The sequence below is a fragment of the Felis catus genome, chromosome B1 (assembly GCF_018350175.1).
Source record: "Felis catus isolate Fca126 chromosome B1, F.catus_Fca126_mat1.0, whole genome shotgun sequence".
Taxonomy (NCBI): Eukaryota; Metazoa; Chordata; class Mammalia; order Carnivora; family Felidae; genus Felis; species Felis catus.
Window position 1 is genome coordinate 135,757,598 of NC_058371.1, and position 17,535 is coordinate 135,775,132.

General features: G+C 42.2%; 1 protein-coding gene across 1 annotated transcript in view; it reads right to left on the reverse strand.

Moving 5' to 3' along the window:
* The window catches only part of CDS1 (CDP-diacylglycerol synthase 1), a 72,270-nt gene extending 55,228 nt beyond the window's left edge, over positions 1–17,042 (reverse strand). The window contains exon 1 of the mRNA XM_003985217.6: positions 16,508–17,042. Coding sequence (XP_003985266.1) covers positions 16,508–16,624 — 117 coding nt within the window. The 5' untranslated portion in view covers positions 16,625–17,042. The remainder of the gene's footprint in view (positions 1–16,507) is intronic.
* Between the last annotated feature and the right edge of the window lie 493 nt (positions 17,043–17,535).

Sequence of the window (17,535 nt, forward strand, 5' to 3'; positions counted from 1 at the left end):
TACTAGCAACCAAGTTTTGGTAAATGTCATCACCCCTTTTACTGGTTTCTTCATCCAAAGAATGTTAGCATTTAATATAACGCCAAGGACTCAGTAAAGTCAAAGAAGTAGGAAGCTATTATTATGATTGAATCAAGTCTTTCAATTCCTCATTAAGTAGCTTACCAAATAAAATGTTAGCCTCGGGAGAACACTTCCACAGGTTTTGTAAAGCAATAATAAACTTTTTGTTTACTAACTATAACTTTCTTATTAAACAATTATTAAATTAAATGTGTCATCATACCAAAAATAACAAATGAAATAGACATGCTGAATTCCCACTGCGACACCTAGTCAGTTGTCCTCAAAGCAGCTTAAACAGAGAGAGATGTTGATGACTATAACCCACCAGACAGAACAACCCCTGAAAATGTCAGGGCACTGCTGCCAGTCTGACATGCCAGCAGGTCCTTGACATCTAGAGTGATGGAACACATCACTTCTCTTTTCCATTTCCCTACCACCCTGTTTTTTAAACTTCAATAACCCAGAGTGTTGTAGGTGTGGTGTGAGTGGTGGTAGAGATGGTGATTAATGGACCTGGCTCCCTAAGGCAACATCACCATGTTGCAAAACAGCACTAGACTAGGAATCAGAAGTTGCCAGCACTAATTCCACCTCTACTCTATTACTGTGATGAAAGGCAAATCACTTGACCCTTTGGTTAAGAAACTCAGCCTTTGGGGGCACTTGGGTGGGCCAGTCGGTTAAGCAGCCAACTTCAGCTCAGGTCATGATCTCACAGTTCACGAGTTCAAGCCCCATGTAGGGCTCTAAGCTGACAGCTCAGAGCCTGGAACCTACTTTGGATTCTGTGTTTCCATCTCTCCCTGCCCCTCCCCTGTTCATCCTTTGTCTCACTCTCTCTCTCAAAAATAAATGTAAAAAAACATTTAAAAAATTAAAGAAAATACAAGAAACCCAGCCTTTGGTTTCCTTGTAAATTAAAAGCATTGGACTAGAACTCAAACTGTGCTCTTCCAAACACAAAGCTCTCAGCAAGCTACCTTAAAGTCTACTTGGCAATAATGGTGATGCGCCACAACTGCCCCCCCACTCTCAAGATAGCTGCCCTGCTTTTATTTTCATTAAGCTTCTGATTTCTATTTTATATACCTTAAAGAAACTCAAAATGAAACTCTCAAGATTTAACTAGGCTTTTTCAATTCCATTCTAATAACTAAAGAATAAAAGATGATTTCAAAATAATGATATGTTAGAGCTATGTTACTCAAATATTGGAAACCCATTCAGTTAGGAGCAAGCCCATCACTCATCTTTTCCCATCTCCATCCTCACCCACTGCTCTGTCCTTGCTGAACATCATCCCCTCTCACATAGCTCATCCCCCTGCCCTCTATCCTGCCTCTCAAATTCGTTTCAACATAAAAATAATCTTTCTAAATTGCAAATCTGATTTTACCACTCTGCAGCCTGAGGCCACCGGGACAAAGTCAAACTACTTAGCATTGCTTTTACTGTTCTTCATGATGAGACCCTGCTCTTCCAGCCCCTCTTTGGTGACTCCCCAGTTTTCACAGTGCCATACTCTCCTGAATGCAGATGTTTGTTCTATGTACAAAGTACAAACTGCACACTTTCTCTCTTGCTCTCATCCCAGTTCCCATCTCCACATCTAGCTACTGTCCCCTCAGCCTGTGACCTCAGCTTCCAGGTTATTTCCTTTGAAAACATCTTTGCTCACCTCCAGCTCCAGGTTAGCTGTTCTTCAACTGTGCTTCCACAGTTCCTCTAATTTTTACATATTAGTTGACATCAAAACTATTTGTTTGCTTGTCTTTATTTTCCAGTAGTCCACAGGCTTTGTGAGAAGAGGAAATACCATTCACTGGCCTCACTCTCAAATCCTAAGAGGTCAGCAAAGGAACTTGCCCAGTGGCTGGCTTTTATGAAACACTACATGAATATGTGTTGAATGAATTGAGTCTGTCAACTCATGCTAACATTTAAGATTAAAATAAGTTCTCATCTGTTCTTGGTAGTTGAGTAGTTTTGGCCAAGTTACCTTGCTTGAGACCTCATTGCACTTATTTACATAAAATGAAGGCTTCGGACTATGCAGAACTACTATTTTCCAAATATTAAACGTTAATGAAAATATGTCTGAGAGGGGCGCCTGGGTGGCTCAGTGGGTTAAGTGGCCAACTTCGGCTCAGGTCATGATCTTGCGGTCTGTGAGTTCTAGCCCCACGTCGGGCTCTGTGCTGACAGCTCAGAGCCTGGAGCCTGCTTCAGATTCTGTGTCTCCCTCTCTCTGAGCCTCCCCGTTCATGCTCTGTCTCTCCCTGTCTCAAAAATAAATAAACGTTAAGAAAAAAAGATTTTTTCAAAAAAGAAAATATATCTGAGAAATGATGGATATTATCTTGTAAATCCAATTCCTACGGTAAAAGTATACTTAGAAAATAAGAGCAAAACACTTTAAAAATATGGACTTATTTAACAGCCCTCACATTACCACAGAGGTAGGTAAATAATCATTTCCATTTTCTAGGTGAAAAAATTTAGGATCCAAAAGGTTAAGTGCCCATGTTTACACAGCTCTAAGCAATATAGCTTGCATTTGAAACCACACAGGAGGGAAATTAAAAGGACAATTCTCCCCCAAGTTGATCCACAGATTCAGTGCAATCCCAATAAACATCTCAATAGGCATTTTCTTCTTTGTAGACATGTACAGGCTGATTCTAAGATTTACATGAAAAGGCAAAAGACCTAGAAGAGCCTAAGCAGCATGGAAAAAGAACAAAGTTGAAAGACTTACTTTAAGAGTTATTATAAAGCTGTAATCAAGCTGTTGTACGGGCATAATAGAAAAAATGATCAATGGAACAGAATAAGGAGTCCAGAAATAAATCCACACATACAGTCAAATGACTTTCAACAAAGTTGAAAGGTAATTCAATATGATGCTAGAACAACTGTATATCCATATGTTAAAAAGGGAACAGAACTTTGCTTATATCTCATATCACTTACAAAAATTAATTCAAAATAGATCACAGACATTTACATAAAACTATAAAACGTACATATCTTTGAGAACTTGGGTTAGGCAAAGATTTCTTAAATATAACAATGAAAGTGTGATCTATAAAGGATAAAATTGACAAACAGAACTTCAACAAAATTAAAACTTTCTGCTTTTCAAAAGACACTACTAGGTGAGCAAGAAAACAAGCCATAGACTAGAAAAAGATATTTGCAAATCACATTATCTAGTAAAAGCCTTGCATCCAGAATATATAAATAATTCCAAATTTAATTTAAAAAAATCCACTCAAAATACATGGGCAAAATATCTGAATAGCCAATACACCAAAGGCAATACACAGATGGCAAATAAGCATGAAAAAAATGTTCAACATCATTAGTTATTAGGGAAATGCAAGTGAAAACCACATACAACACTACTATGCATCTATGAGCATGGCTAAGTTTAAAAACAATACCAAACTGATGGGAGAAAATGTGGAGAAACTGAAACTCTCACGCACTGCTGGAAAGAATGTAAAATGGTAAAACCACTTTGTAAAATAGTTTGACAGTTTCTTAAAAAGTTAAATATACATCCATCACATGATGCAGTCATTCCACTCCTAGGCATCTGCCCAAGAGAAATAAAAGTATATATCCACACAAAGACTGTACATCAGATGTTCACAGCAGCTTGATTTGTAATATTTCCAAACTGGAAATAACTCAAATGTCCAACAGGGAAAAGAACAGGTTAGGCTATATCATATAAAGGAATAATATGGGTGACTATCAAAATAATTTACACTGAGTAAAAAAGCCAGATAAAAATGTACATACATATGTTAATATGCATACACATATGCATAGAATTCAATTTATACAAACATTTTAGAAAATACAAACTCATCTGAAGTGCTAGAAAGCAGCACAGTAGTTACCTGGAGGTGACGGGGGAATCACAAAAGGGCAGAAGTAAACTTTTGGTGGTGATGGATATGTTTATAATCTTGATTATAGTGATGAATTCACAGATACATGCGTATATCAAAACTTACAAAATGTTGCAGTGTCAGTATGGTTTAGTGTATGTCATTTATAGATCATGATGACTCCTGAAGACCACAGGTGAACCAGGAGTCAGGGAAAGAGAACTGAGGTACTTCCCAACACCGGGGACTGAAAAGACAGGAACAAGAGAATGGGCTCCGGTCTACTCAAGATCATGGTTCCAAAGTCTCTAAACTAATGAAGGTAAGTAAGCAGTTTAGAATTCAACAAAGGATAATGTATTAAATCACTCAAAGCTTCCAACCTTTTTATATCAGATCCCCTAAAAAGTGAGTCAGTCAGGGTCAGCTTCTCCACTATTGGTCCCTTGAGGTTCATGGTGATCCCTGTACTAGTTAGCATTAAAACTGCAACCAAGCAAAAGGACACAGAGCTCTCTGTGCATAAAAGGAGGAGGCCTTTTAAAAATCTTGAAGCTGAACAGTTTTTACTTGAAATAACATTAGGTTATATTCCCGATTTCAGCATTTTCTCTCCGTTCCTCCATTTGTCCATAAACACACAGATTTCCTTTGCTTTCTCCCAGGACAAGAAGTGAACACTGGACAAAATTGTCTCTATCTGTGCTTGGGAGGGAGACTAAATCAACTTATTTCCTAGTGAGTCATCAGTATTGTGAACTAAGAGTGGGGTACAGGGGTCTTCAAGACCTCTGTGACGAAGATGAACAGTCAGAGGACTTTATATTCTACAAAAATCTGATTATCTCAGTGATCAGCTCTATGGTCCTATCCTGCACTTATTATGATCAATAAAGCCTCTTTGCCTTTTCTAATTTTGAATTGAAAAGGAAAAGACTGGTCCTCCAAATCTTTGCAGCCCTGTTCTAGTCCCCCACTGAAAGAAAAAGGTGATTGTATGCTCCAATGCACAGCCATACTATTCTGATCAGGTGTTACACTATTTAGTGCATCCCAATGCTGGGATCAGAGAAAACCCAATGTGCATCAGCAGCACATAAAATGCCTTAGTAAAAGGCAAATCTGATTATGTCAATCATCCATTTAAAATCTTCCAGGAACTTCCCACTGCTCAAATCCAACCGCCTCATATTCTCCAGCCAGGGCTCTCAGCATGCCCACCATGCCACTTCATGCTCTGCAGAACTGAACTTCCTGCATGCCCAGAATGAACAGTTTTATTCTCATGACATTTTGCTCTTGTAACGTGCTTCCCTCCTCTGAGCCTGGCTTTGCTGGCTAGTGTCTGTTCATCCCAAAGGTCTCAGCTTTGATATCACTTCTAGAAAACCTTTCTTCAGGGAGCCTATCAAAAGCCTAAAAAGGGTGCCCAAGTATGTCCATGTCTTGAGGAACCTGTGAATATGTCACAATGCAAAGGTGAATTAAAGTAACACAACTAAGTTCGCTACTCAGCTGACCTTGAGATGGGGAGATTAGCCTGGATTATTCAGGTGAGTTTCATATAATCACAAGGTTCCTTAGAAGCAAGAGAGGAGAGTCAGAGATGTGATGACAGAAACAAGAGGTCTCAGTGATGCTGACTTTGAAGACAGATGAAGAGACCATGAGCCAAGGCATGCAGGCAGCCTCTAGAAGCTAGAAAAGGCAGGGAAACAGATTTTCCCCTAGAGCCTCCAGAAGGAACACAGCCCTGCCAATGCCTCAATTTGGGCCTAGGGAGACCCACCTTGAACTTCTGATGTCCGAAACTGGAAGATAGACTTGTGGTGATTTGGCAGAGCAGCAACCAACAACTAAATTCATAGCCCCTCAGAGCAGTGGTGTAGCTCCTGCATGTCCCTCAGGCAGCCTAGCTCTGCCAGTTTACAGGACGCAGTTAGGTTTCAGGTTCGCCCACCAGAGTCTTGTCTGCCACTGCCATGCCTGTAACCAGGAGCTCAGCGAGTGTGTCCTGAGTAAATGGTGAGCAGTCATCTCTACCTCCAAACGGAATCAAGCTGATTCTCCCAATCTGCAGTACCGTTACTCTATTTTTTGCCAGTCCTATAATGCTACCTACAATATTCAAATCTGATCTAGTTTCCAGGCCTGTTTTAAGTGTTTGCTAAATTTTTGGCTCATTCTGATTTTTTCCCAATGACACCCAACTCTATTATACATTAAAACTGTACTAGATCTTATGGTTTCAGTTATATGAGTGTTAAATTCCAAATTAGGAATAAAGATCCCTGAAGATGAAATCCATGGGATAATACAAAATAACTTAGAAATCTGAGGAGTTTTATTCAAATGTGTAATATTACTGTCACCACAAATTTACATTTTTTTTTCAACATTTATTTATTTTTGGGACAGAGAGAGACAGAGCATGAACAGGGGAGGGGCAGAGAGAGAGAGGGAGACACAGAATCGGAAACAGGCTCCAGGCTCTGAGCCATCAGCCCAGAGCCTGACGCGGGGCTCGAACTCACGGACCGCAAGATTCGTGACCTGGCTGAAGTCGGACGCTTAACCGACTGCGCCACCCAGGCGCCCCACCACAAATTTGCATTTTATCTGAGATCATATAGTAGTGCTGAGCTCTCCAAAGGGACATCACTCTTTCATGGCTAAGAAAAATAATGCTTACAGCTCTTCTTGCCTTTTGGAGGGAAAAACAAGTATATGCACTAAGAGTGATTAAACCTGTCCTTGGATATTTTCTACAATATGTGAACCTTGACTGGATCCTGGTTTGAGGGGGGAAGGAAGAGGGGAGTCTTCAATAGACATTTTGGCACCAAAAGGGAAAATATGAATATGGGTCCCTTTTAGTCAAGAAAGTTATTAATTTTTTTAGATATGATAATGGTATTGTGGTTACAAAGGAGAATGTCTTTAAGAGATGCATGATTTAGTATCAGGAGTGAAGGGCCATGAGGTCTGCAGTTTATTTTCAAATGGTTCATTAACAAAATATTTGCATATATGGCAAGATAAAGCAAATCTGTCAAAAATCTTAACAGTTGTTAAATCTAAGTGCTGACTATATGGATGATCATCCTACTAGCCTTTTAACTTTTCTACATTAGACACTTTTATAATAAAAAGCTAGGAAAAAATTCAAAACTAAACAATACACTGAGTATACAAATATCTTATAAACCTATCAAGAAAAGAAAATATTGAATACAAAATTCAAGGTATGATTAGCCATGTGCCTAAGGGGTTCCTTGTATCATGATACTTTCGTACCGATACTATATTTATTTATAACAATTTTATAAGTAGTACCACCACCTGTAGAATTCCAGGGGACACCATCTACATTAAGCCCTACATGAATGGTGTCCCAGAGTTGTTCAAAGACAACACAGAAACAGTTCATGTACAAACACAGTAAGTAGGTGAAAAGAAAATAAAAACCAAAACCCTGAAAGAGACAGGAGTCCAATTTTGTTTTCCAGATCTGGATTTCTGCATTTCAAGGTAAAATGTTAAGCCCCCAGTAGGCTTAATAAACATTTGCTGCCCCACAGCACCACACTGTCTTCAAATAACCTGCTTGGAATAGAAACGTGGCATTGGGGGCGCCTGGGTGGCGCAGTCGGTTAAGCGTCCGACTTCAGCCAGGTCACGATCTCGCGGTCCGTGAGTTCGAGCCCCGCGTCAGGCTCTGGGCTGATGGCTCAGAGCCTGGAGCCTGTTTCCGATTCTGTGTCTCCCTCTCTCTCTGCCCCTCCCCTGTTCATGCTCTGTCTCTCTCTGTCCCAAAAATAAATAAACGTTGAAACGTGGCATTGAGCCCAATCTTAACTGCCACAGTTTGGTCCCACCTGGGCCAGACAGATGAAGAAGTCAGATTGGCTTCATCAGACCTACATAAAGCTCTTAAACAGCTGGCCATGGATCCTGGCAAATAAAGGGAATTGCAAGCATAGCCAGGAACAGAAAAGTATCGCTGGTTCCCTAACCACCATATTAGCAAAAAGGAACTTGAAATTTCTATAGCTAGGAGCTCCTCACATTGGACTGGACTCTTGTTTCTCCCTTTCGGTGCATTTCAATTTTATATTTAAAAGAAAGTTCACAACACTGATAGTTCTGAGTCTTAAGCAAACAAACATTCAATGACATGACATGAAAAACAACTTTGACCTCTCCCCATGGATAAGAAAATTAGTAAATGCTTAGAAAAATAACTAAACTTGGCATGTGACCAACAACCAATGGATTGCTAATGAAATTAGTTCCTTTTCTGGAGTCACTCAAAATGTGATGTCATTCCATTAACTAGGTTCTGAAACATTTCCCAACTAAATGAATCAAAGTATAAACAGCTATAAAATAAAAACAAATGATTTCTTCTCTTAATCAATCACAAAATAAGTGAGGAAACACTAAAAACTATTTTGTGTGAGTTAAATCCAGGTGCTGGAGTAAAATCACAGAATTATAGATTTTGAGCTAAAAGAGTCTAACCAAATTCAGAAAGGCCAAATTAGTTCAAAAATCAATGTGAGTAAAATCACAGAATTATAGATTTTGAGCTAAAAGATTCTAACCAAATTCAGAAAGGCCAAATTAGTTCAAAAATCACAGAAAGTAGTAAGAGTAAAAAAGTTCCTAAGTAAATATTTTAATTAATTTTTAAATTTAGGGCCACATACCTAATTTCTCCTTTATGTTTTTTTAGACAGAAAATTTAGGGTAAATCCTAGGTCTTAACACTGTGTGACCTTGGGAAAGGAATTTAGCTTTGCTCAAGGCTATTTCCCTTGTCTACACAATTGTTAAGAGATTGAAATAGGCATTATGTACAAGTGAGTATTTTGCAAACTATGATTACTTTACTACCTTTATTCCATACGATTTAAGTCCACAGTCCAAGAAATCAGTATATTCTACAATTAGTTGTTGAGCAACAGACAAATCCTGGCCTCACCCCTTTTTCAAAGGTACAAAGAGCCACAAAAAGGTGACATTTAACCAGAACCCCAAACAGGCATCCAACAAGTATTTACTAAATGCACAGAAGGAAGCCAAGCCTCACAAAATACATCTGTATACAAATTCTTAAGTGACATACTTTCCTTATACTAAATCAAAACCTGTATTTTTTTTAAAAAGACATTCCCAACCACAAAACAGTTAAAGAAAAACAAGCAGAAAAAACCTTTGTATTTAGCTGTGCTATCCATGAAGAAACAGAGGAAAGTCTGCTTTACAAAAATGCACATATATAAACATGAAGGATAATCATACTTTACATGTATACATCTTAATTTTTCTGTAGGAGATAATTTTCCAGAGTATTACTTTAAATTGTGCTACATTTCCCTAGGACATCTGTGCCAAACAAAATATTGTTTGCCTCAAAAAGTCCACTGCAGTACACATCCAAAGCCTGATATAGCTGAGGACATCCTATGGTCAAATTTCTCAAAATATTAAGAAAATAAACTGTTGAAAGTCAAGATCACAAACAATAAGGAAAAACTCATATGGGATGTCCCAAGAATAGAACACATCATTTAAAGGTATGAGAACAAACTACCCACCCTCACCTCCACACAGTTTACTACCTACATTAACATGACTTTAAAATGTGACTGTTGGGGCGCCTGGGTGGCTCAGTCGGTTGAGCAGCCGACTTCGGCCCAGGTCATGATCTCGTGGTCCGGTCCGTGAGTTTGAGCCCCGCGTCAGGCTCTGTGCTGACAGCTCAGAGCCTGGAGCCTGTTTCGGATTCTGTGTCTCCCTCTCTCTGACCCTCCCCTGTTCATGCTCTGTCTCTCTCTGTCTCAAAAATAAATAAACGTTAAAAAAAATAAAATAAAATAAAATAAAATGTGACTGCCTACATTAGCAAAACTTTACTATTCCTGACACTTAATCTACAGTTCACTGTTCACCAAAAGACCTTCTGAAAGACACATTAACTCTTTAATGGGAAGCATCAACAAGTTTCTTCCTAAGATTCTTTGAACCCTTGCCTTAAAATCCTTGTGTGGCTACTGCCAACAACCCCAAACTGTTATTTGTGATCTTTACTCAGTCCCAAACAAGTCCTTGCATTGAAAGACCTGCATTAAGCCAAACTTCCGATTCTCACTAAAATCCAACCTTACCTTTCCCACTCCATGACTCTGTCAAAGCTCTGTTCAGGTGCTGTTCTCCCTCAACATGGGAACCCATAAACTCACCTTTGTCTTAGTCTTATTAATTCGTAGGTTGGTAATATTTGGGAAGCCTGCATTCAAAATATGTTGTTAAATAAAACAAATATGCTGCAAATGATAATAGAACCATGAACAATTATTTAGGTGGTAATACTGACTAATAACTGATCAACAACTGGGGAGTATCAATCTCAACAGTATTCTAGATGTCTAGATCTAAATACTAGTATTTATTAACAGCCTAGATTTAAATGAAAAAAAAAAGAAAAAGAAAAAATGTTTATTACACCTACAGGTGATCCTAAGACAAACCCATCATGAAGTGTGACAAAATGATGAATTTATAGAAACACAAGTTCCAAAACTAAAAATTAAAAAAAACAAAACAACAACTATAGTTGTTTATGAAAGAAACTACACACATCTGAAATAGGGAAGGACAGAAATTAACTGACCAGATCGTTTCACCCTCAACCTCACAAACCAAAATCTGTACCAAGGTAGCAGCCCTACCTTGTCCCCCAGCCCTCTATTCCACATGTGCCCCTCTTTACTAGCCATGACTTCCATGTGCACCCCTCTCTCTCACTTTGGTCTAGGAAATCAGCTCTTAGCTTGACTTCCAACTGCTCAATCCCTCTCAATCCATCCAGAGCTTCATTAACCTACTTTGGTCTTCAGTCCACTTCCCTGCCTACCCTAACGTGTGGTCAGCCACTTCAATCTGGCCTCGATGATTTGCTCATTCCGTTGGCATTCCTGACCTGGCATTCCCAGGCTGAAATCACACTCAGTGCCTTTCTTATTCTCAGCTATTGAATGGGGGCTACTCCTAACACATATATAACTGTTGTGAGGTGCAAGTAAGGTAAGACGTTATAGGGGCCAAGAGCAGGCAGCCCCAAGATGAGCCACTCTGGCGGGAAGATTATTTTGAATTAAAAGCAATCAAAACCCAGCAGATTCAGAAAAAGTTCTTTGCCTCCCCCCACTCCAACTGCCTAAAAAGAATTTAGATAGAAGGAAGCCCTGCTCCAGGTAGAGAGCTATCACCATAGATAGCTACATTATACTATGAACTAGGTATGATACGGAGGAGCCGAGCAAGGCCTGTTTGATCAAAGTCCTCCATGTCCTGTTGTTTCTCAGAGGCCCAGCAAACATTTGTTTGCCAACATTTGCTTTTCTTCATCCTCCTGTGAACTGTATTTCTTCCCTCCGAAACTCCAGATCCCTACCCCCGTTCTCCTTATACACCCCCTTCTCCTTACATACCTCATGTTGCCTGTCTTTGGAATTTCCATGTCTGTCTTGCTTCCCTGGACATATAAAATTAAATTTTATTTTCTCCCATTAATCTTTTTTTTTTAAGATTTATTTATTTATTTATGAAAGGGTTAGCATGCAAGCAGGGGAGGGACAGAAAGAGAGAGGGAGAGAGAATCCCAAGAAGGCTCCACACTATCAGTGCATAGAGGAATGCAGGGCTCAACCCCATGAATCGTGAGATCATGACCTGAGCCATAGTCCGATGCGTCACCAACTGAGCCACCCAGGTGCTCCTCCCACTAATCTGTCTTGTGTCAATTTCATTCTTAGTCCAGCTAGAAGGATCCTGAAGGTCAGAGGAAAGTCTTCCTCCTCAATAATGTAAAAGTACTCTGTGAACTCTAAACCAGTCTACAAGTATCAACTATTATGACTATTACTACTACTGACTTAAGAACTATGCTAATTTGGTACAAATAACAAATTTGTGTTATTTTAGTTCAACTGAATCATCTTTTTATAGAACTTTTTTAACGTTTATTCATTTTTGAGAGAGAGAAAGAGAGAGTACGAGCAAGGCAGGGGCAGAGAGAGAGGGAGACACAGAATCCAAAGCTGGCTCCAGGCTCTGAGCTGTCAGCAGAGTTCCATGCAGGGCTCAAATTCACCAACCTCTTGACCTGGGCCGAAGTTGGACACTTAACTGACTGGATCACCCAGGTGCCCCTCAACTGAATCTTCACTGGTGATAATTCTATTGGTTGCCTCTTGGTCGTTTCATATCATACTCTCTAAAATAAACTCCCAACAGGTCCTAGTCAGCAAGGACTTCTAGTTCCAGCTCTGCTGCTTGCTCTAGGTTATTCTGGGCAATAACAACCACACTCTAGAGCAAGTTTATTATCTATATTATAAGTATATTATGTATATATAGATTGGGTTGAACTAAATTGTTTCTAAAATCCCTTGAAGCTATATGGTTCTCAGACCCTACTTTACTGAGAAAAGTGAAAGCATCAAACATTTTAATCTACTCTCTTCTGCTTTTCAAAATGTTTTTGCATCCACCCTCCATTCCTTCTTTCCTTTCCCTGGATACTCTAATCTGTATTCTTCACACCCATCTGTTTCCTTTTTTCTAAAGCCTGCCCATCCTCATCAGCATCTTGACTCTCATTTGACTTCTTTCATACAAATACCTATCTTCCCTCCTTTGAAAAAGGAGATTTTTTTAATTAAAATTTTTTTTATGTTTGTTTATTTTTGAGAGAGAGAGAGAGAGAGAGAGAGAGCACAAGCAGGGGAGGGGCAGAGAGAGGGGGACAGAGGGTCTGAAGCGGGCTCTGTGCTGACAGCAGACAGTCGGATGTGGGACTCAAACTCACAAACTGCAAGATCATGACCTTAGCTGAAGTCTGACACTAAACCGACTGAGTTATCCAGGTGCCCCTGAAAAAGGAGATTTTCATTTGAATGTCTTCTCCAACTGTTATCCTGTATGCCCCTTCAATGGCACTTTCTAACAATAACCACCAGTATTCTACCTCTCACATTCTTCAACCTAAAACCTAGCTTCTAGGACCTTCTGCTAAACTCTCTGTTCCATGCCTCCCCTTCATTCCTAAATACTATTGATGATATCCTTCCTTGAGCCCCCAGGACCTCATTATCTTGGTTCCCTTCCTATATATACAACTCTGCTCTAGGTTCTGTTTTCAGTTTTCTCCCCTCTTATATTCTAATCAAAAGTTGACATTTCCAGACCCGAACTTTTCATTTCAGTTTCCATCACTACCTTGAATCACCTCTATTTTATTTATTTTTTAATTTTTTTTTTGGTAATGTTTATTTATTTTTGCGACAGAGACAGAGCATGAGCAGGGGAGGGGCAGAAAGAGAGGGAAACACAGACTCCGAAGCAGGCTCCAGGCTCCAAGGTGTCAGCCCAGAGCCTGACGTGGGGCTCGAACTCACAAGCCGTGAGATCATAACCTGAGCTGAGGTCGGATGCTCAACCGACTGAGCCACCCAGGCGCCCCGAATCACCTCTATTTTAGAGAATGACGAACCTTGCACAACCCAATTCACTCATGCCAACTCCCAACCTGCAAAACTACTCCCAAAGTTTTGCTTCTTCCCCTAAAGCCTCTTAAGTTATGGATCAAAGTGTACCTGCCAGCAGGTTCTTCGTGTATTACTCTTAACTCTGATCACCCTAGTCTAGGTCCCACAATCATTATCTAAAATATACTTTCTCTCTCAACCCTTATTTCCCTGCCCTTACCAGATCTACTACAAGCCCTGTCATTTCACATCGATCACATTTGCAATACACGCCTATCTGGCTTCTTTGCAACAGGTATCTCCTGTTTCTAATGCTTTTTCCAGGCTGCTGCTGCAGTGATTAGCTAATGCCTCTGCAAAAACCCTGCAGTTACTTCCCAGAGTCCATAAAATAAAGCCTAACCTCTTTCACAAGACTTTCAAGCTCCCAGCTGCACCTCCCAAACATACACAGTTTATGTTCCAGGATCATCAACTATTTCCAGTTCTCAGTGCCTGCAACGCTGACTCAAGAAAAAGTTTCCTCATGCCCTCTGCCTAGAATGCCCTGCCCCAATGCTTGCACACCTGGTGCGTCCCCAGGCATCTTTTCATTCCAGGCTCAACCCTCATCTCCTCTTTAAAGCTCTTCCAGTTGTCCCATGGAGAGTGCAACTATGCCCTCTGTGCTCGCAATTAGCCTTGTTCAGATTTATAATAAATCTAACTCATGTGTCTGCTGGGAGGTTCCTTGAGGGGGCGGTCTTGTCATCTTTTAAGTATTACTCCAGTATTTTAACAACTGGAAACACTCCCCTGCAGGTAAGACACACTTTTTCACTTGCTAACTCTCTGGAGCACAGATCCTTCTCCCAGCATGTCTCCAGGTCCTGAACAATGAGAAAGTCATGTTAACAACACCATTACAAATGGCTTAGGGGTGTACTGTAACAGCAGAATATAATAATACTTCATTACTTCCCCAAGAGTTCAGCCTTTACTTCAACTTGAACAGAGAAAAGACTTATAACAGTTTAAATAGACCAAATATTAACCCGCCTCTGATGTGCAAGCTGTTTTTAAAACAGCCCTTGACCTGGAAAGACAGGTGCATTCAAGCATACACCCTGATAATAAAGAACAGATAGAGGATAGAGTTCAATGTCTCAGGGCTTGCCCAGTCAAGAGTTCCTTGTGATAAACTCTAAAAGTGCAGCAGTATTTTAGACAGTTTGAAAATGCTCATCCTTGCCTAAGGAATCTTGACAGAATGGGTTGCATATGGCAACATCTACTCTCAAAAAACAAAATCCAGCTGGGTACATATTAATGAAAACCAATAGTGCAGTGTTTATAAATAAATAAGTGAGTATGCAGTAAGGTAACCCAGTCATAGATAGAGACAACAGTTCTAATGATCAAATCAAACCACAGTAGTTTCCATTTTAAATACATTAGGGTGTTAAGAAACTAAATTAATTTGAAAGTTATTTTATGCATGGCTTCCTGAACATGTTTTCTTTTATTAAAAGCTTGTTAGCTTATGCTGGTTAAGGAAGTCAACATGGCGAAGCTGGTATTTCCTTGATTCTAAACTATACCAGTGCTAAAACAAAACAAATCCCAACCTAATTAATTCTATTTTTGGTCTAGTTTCCAAGGCAGTTTTCACAGACTATTCTCAGCCCACTGTTTCTAGCTTTGTAACACCAACCTTCAGTAACTGAAAACTGTTATATTTTGTGTAATTCCTTGACACATACGTTCTATCACAGACTCTCTACCTGCTATCAAAGGTAGAAAATAAAAAGATCTGTCATCCCACTGATTCTAAGGTTTCATTCCTAAAATCACTGTTAAAGTTATTATTTCATGATATCCTGTGATGTTCCTACCAGGGCCTTGTAACTTGGGTTACATCAAGTTCACCAACATCAAGTTGCAGGTGGAACCCTCCACAAATCAGAACTGCCCAGTGGGTCTCCGCAACAGGACAAACCAGAAGAAAGGGTATCAGGAAACACTTCTACTTCCAAAAGGCCACTGATTTGACCTTGGGCAATCCATTTATTTCACTTCTGTAATTCAAACTGCGATGCTTGCTTCTAAAAAAGAATGCCTCTAGGAATAGTTCAAGAGCTTTGAGCTTCTAAAATACAATGGAATTGTCTAAACAGATTTTGGGAAGCAATCTATTCTCTGGCCCAATTTCCTAAACCACCTAGTCTAAAAGGTCATAAAAGTGCTTTGTTTTCCCAAAATTCCTACTTGGACCACTGTATTAAGGAATACGCTGAGCTTTGACTCTTTTTCTACCTTTAAATAGAATGCGAGTTAAAAATCCTCATGAATTACCATATCAGGTCAAATGAAATCCACTAGAAGAGCTGCACTGTCTTGGGACTCTAAAGAAGCTGGAGGATTACAACCGTGTCACGAGTATGATACACACCCCCCCAACACCCCCCCCCCCTCCCAATCTATCATGCAGAGAAAGGGCACAGGAAACGAAACAGTGCTAATGGAGGAGCTCAACAGGCCAAGCCTCCAGCGCCAGGATCCAATGACATGTTAGAGGCGAAGGTGCACGTCTTAACTTTAGTCCTTCCTAAGTTTGTTCCCCTATCGAGAAGAGGTGTTAGGTGGCAGCTACTAGAAATCTGCACCTCCTAAGGTGGCAGGTTCCAGCTAACTCCAGCGTCGGCTTCAGACGCCACGAAGGGGAACTGGCACGGGAAGAAACTAAATTGTAGTCAAGTCGAATCATCCAGCTATCCTGGGCAGCGGTCGTGGCCATCCTGGGAAACGCACCGGCTCTGGCGTCCGGGTTCCCGACCCCACTGGAGGAAGGAGAAAATACTGCCAGGCCGGAGGAAGGCGCAGCGGGCAGCCTGCAGCTTCCCCACACATTCCTCCGGCCCCACCCTTGCTCCCAGGTGTCCCGGCCCAAACCGGGACCCAACCCGTGCGCAGGTGTGCGCCTCTCGCGGCTCCACTTACTTTGTCACTGGTGCTCTCGGTTTCGTGGTCGCCGCCGGCCGCCTCTCCCTCGCGGGGTGGCGGCGCCACCGCTCCCCCGGGGCCAGGGCAGCCTCCCCGGTGCCTCAGCTCCAACATCTCCCGCTCCCGCGCGGCCGTGGCGGCCTCCTCCAGCGCCCCGAAACCCGAAACGCGCGCGGCGTCTCACTGACGGGCTGCTCGGCTACCCCGCAGCCGCGCACTCGACGTCCGGCAGAGCCGCGGCCACTAACACGCCCCCACCATGGAGGCACCGCCGCCGCGTCGGGTCACCCCCAAAACGGCATCAACGAGCGAGCGCTCGAGGCCGCCTCCAGCGAGCGCGGCGCCGGCGGAGAGACGAGCGCCTGGGGCCGGGGTCGGGCTCGGGGCACCGGGCCCGAGCGGAGGAGGCGGGGACGCGGCGGAGCACGGCAGCCGGTTGCCAGGTGCGCGTCTCCACGCAGAGGCCCAGGTGGGAGGAGAAGAAGGGGCGGGGAGGGAAGGAGGAAGCGTGACCCGCTTTAGCACTCCATCGGACGCCAGCCGCCTCAGCCCGGGCGCTCCCCGCCCCGCCCCCGGACTCAGGAGGCTGCTGGTCCCGGCCCCCCTACACCTTTTCTCCGGGTTCCTGCCTCCCGCAGCCAGGTCACGCGCCGCAGGCCCCGCCCCACCCCGCCCCTCTGCGCTGCACTGCGGTTCCCACAGCCCCGCCTCCGTGGCGGAGAGGTGACGTCACGGCCTCCTCCCCCCCCCCCCCCCCCCCCGCCACGGCTCCACCCTGGTCTCTGCACGCACACAGGTGGAGGCCACGAGAAAAGGTGGGAGCCCTGCGGACTGGAGAAAAGGGGAGGGGCGGGGAGGTGGAGGAGAGACAAGCACACTGATTAGCAAGAGGGAGGAGTTGAGACCTTGGAGACCTCGTCTTCGAGCAACCGGGAGGGCTGGAAGAACAACTCGAAGACGCCTGGTAAATATTGACAGCACTATGCACTACCGCCTTGCAATGACCAGGGTCCCATCAGCCCCGC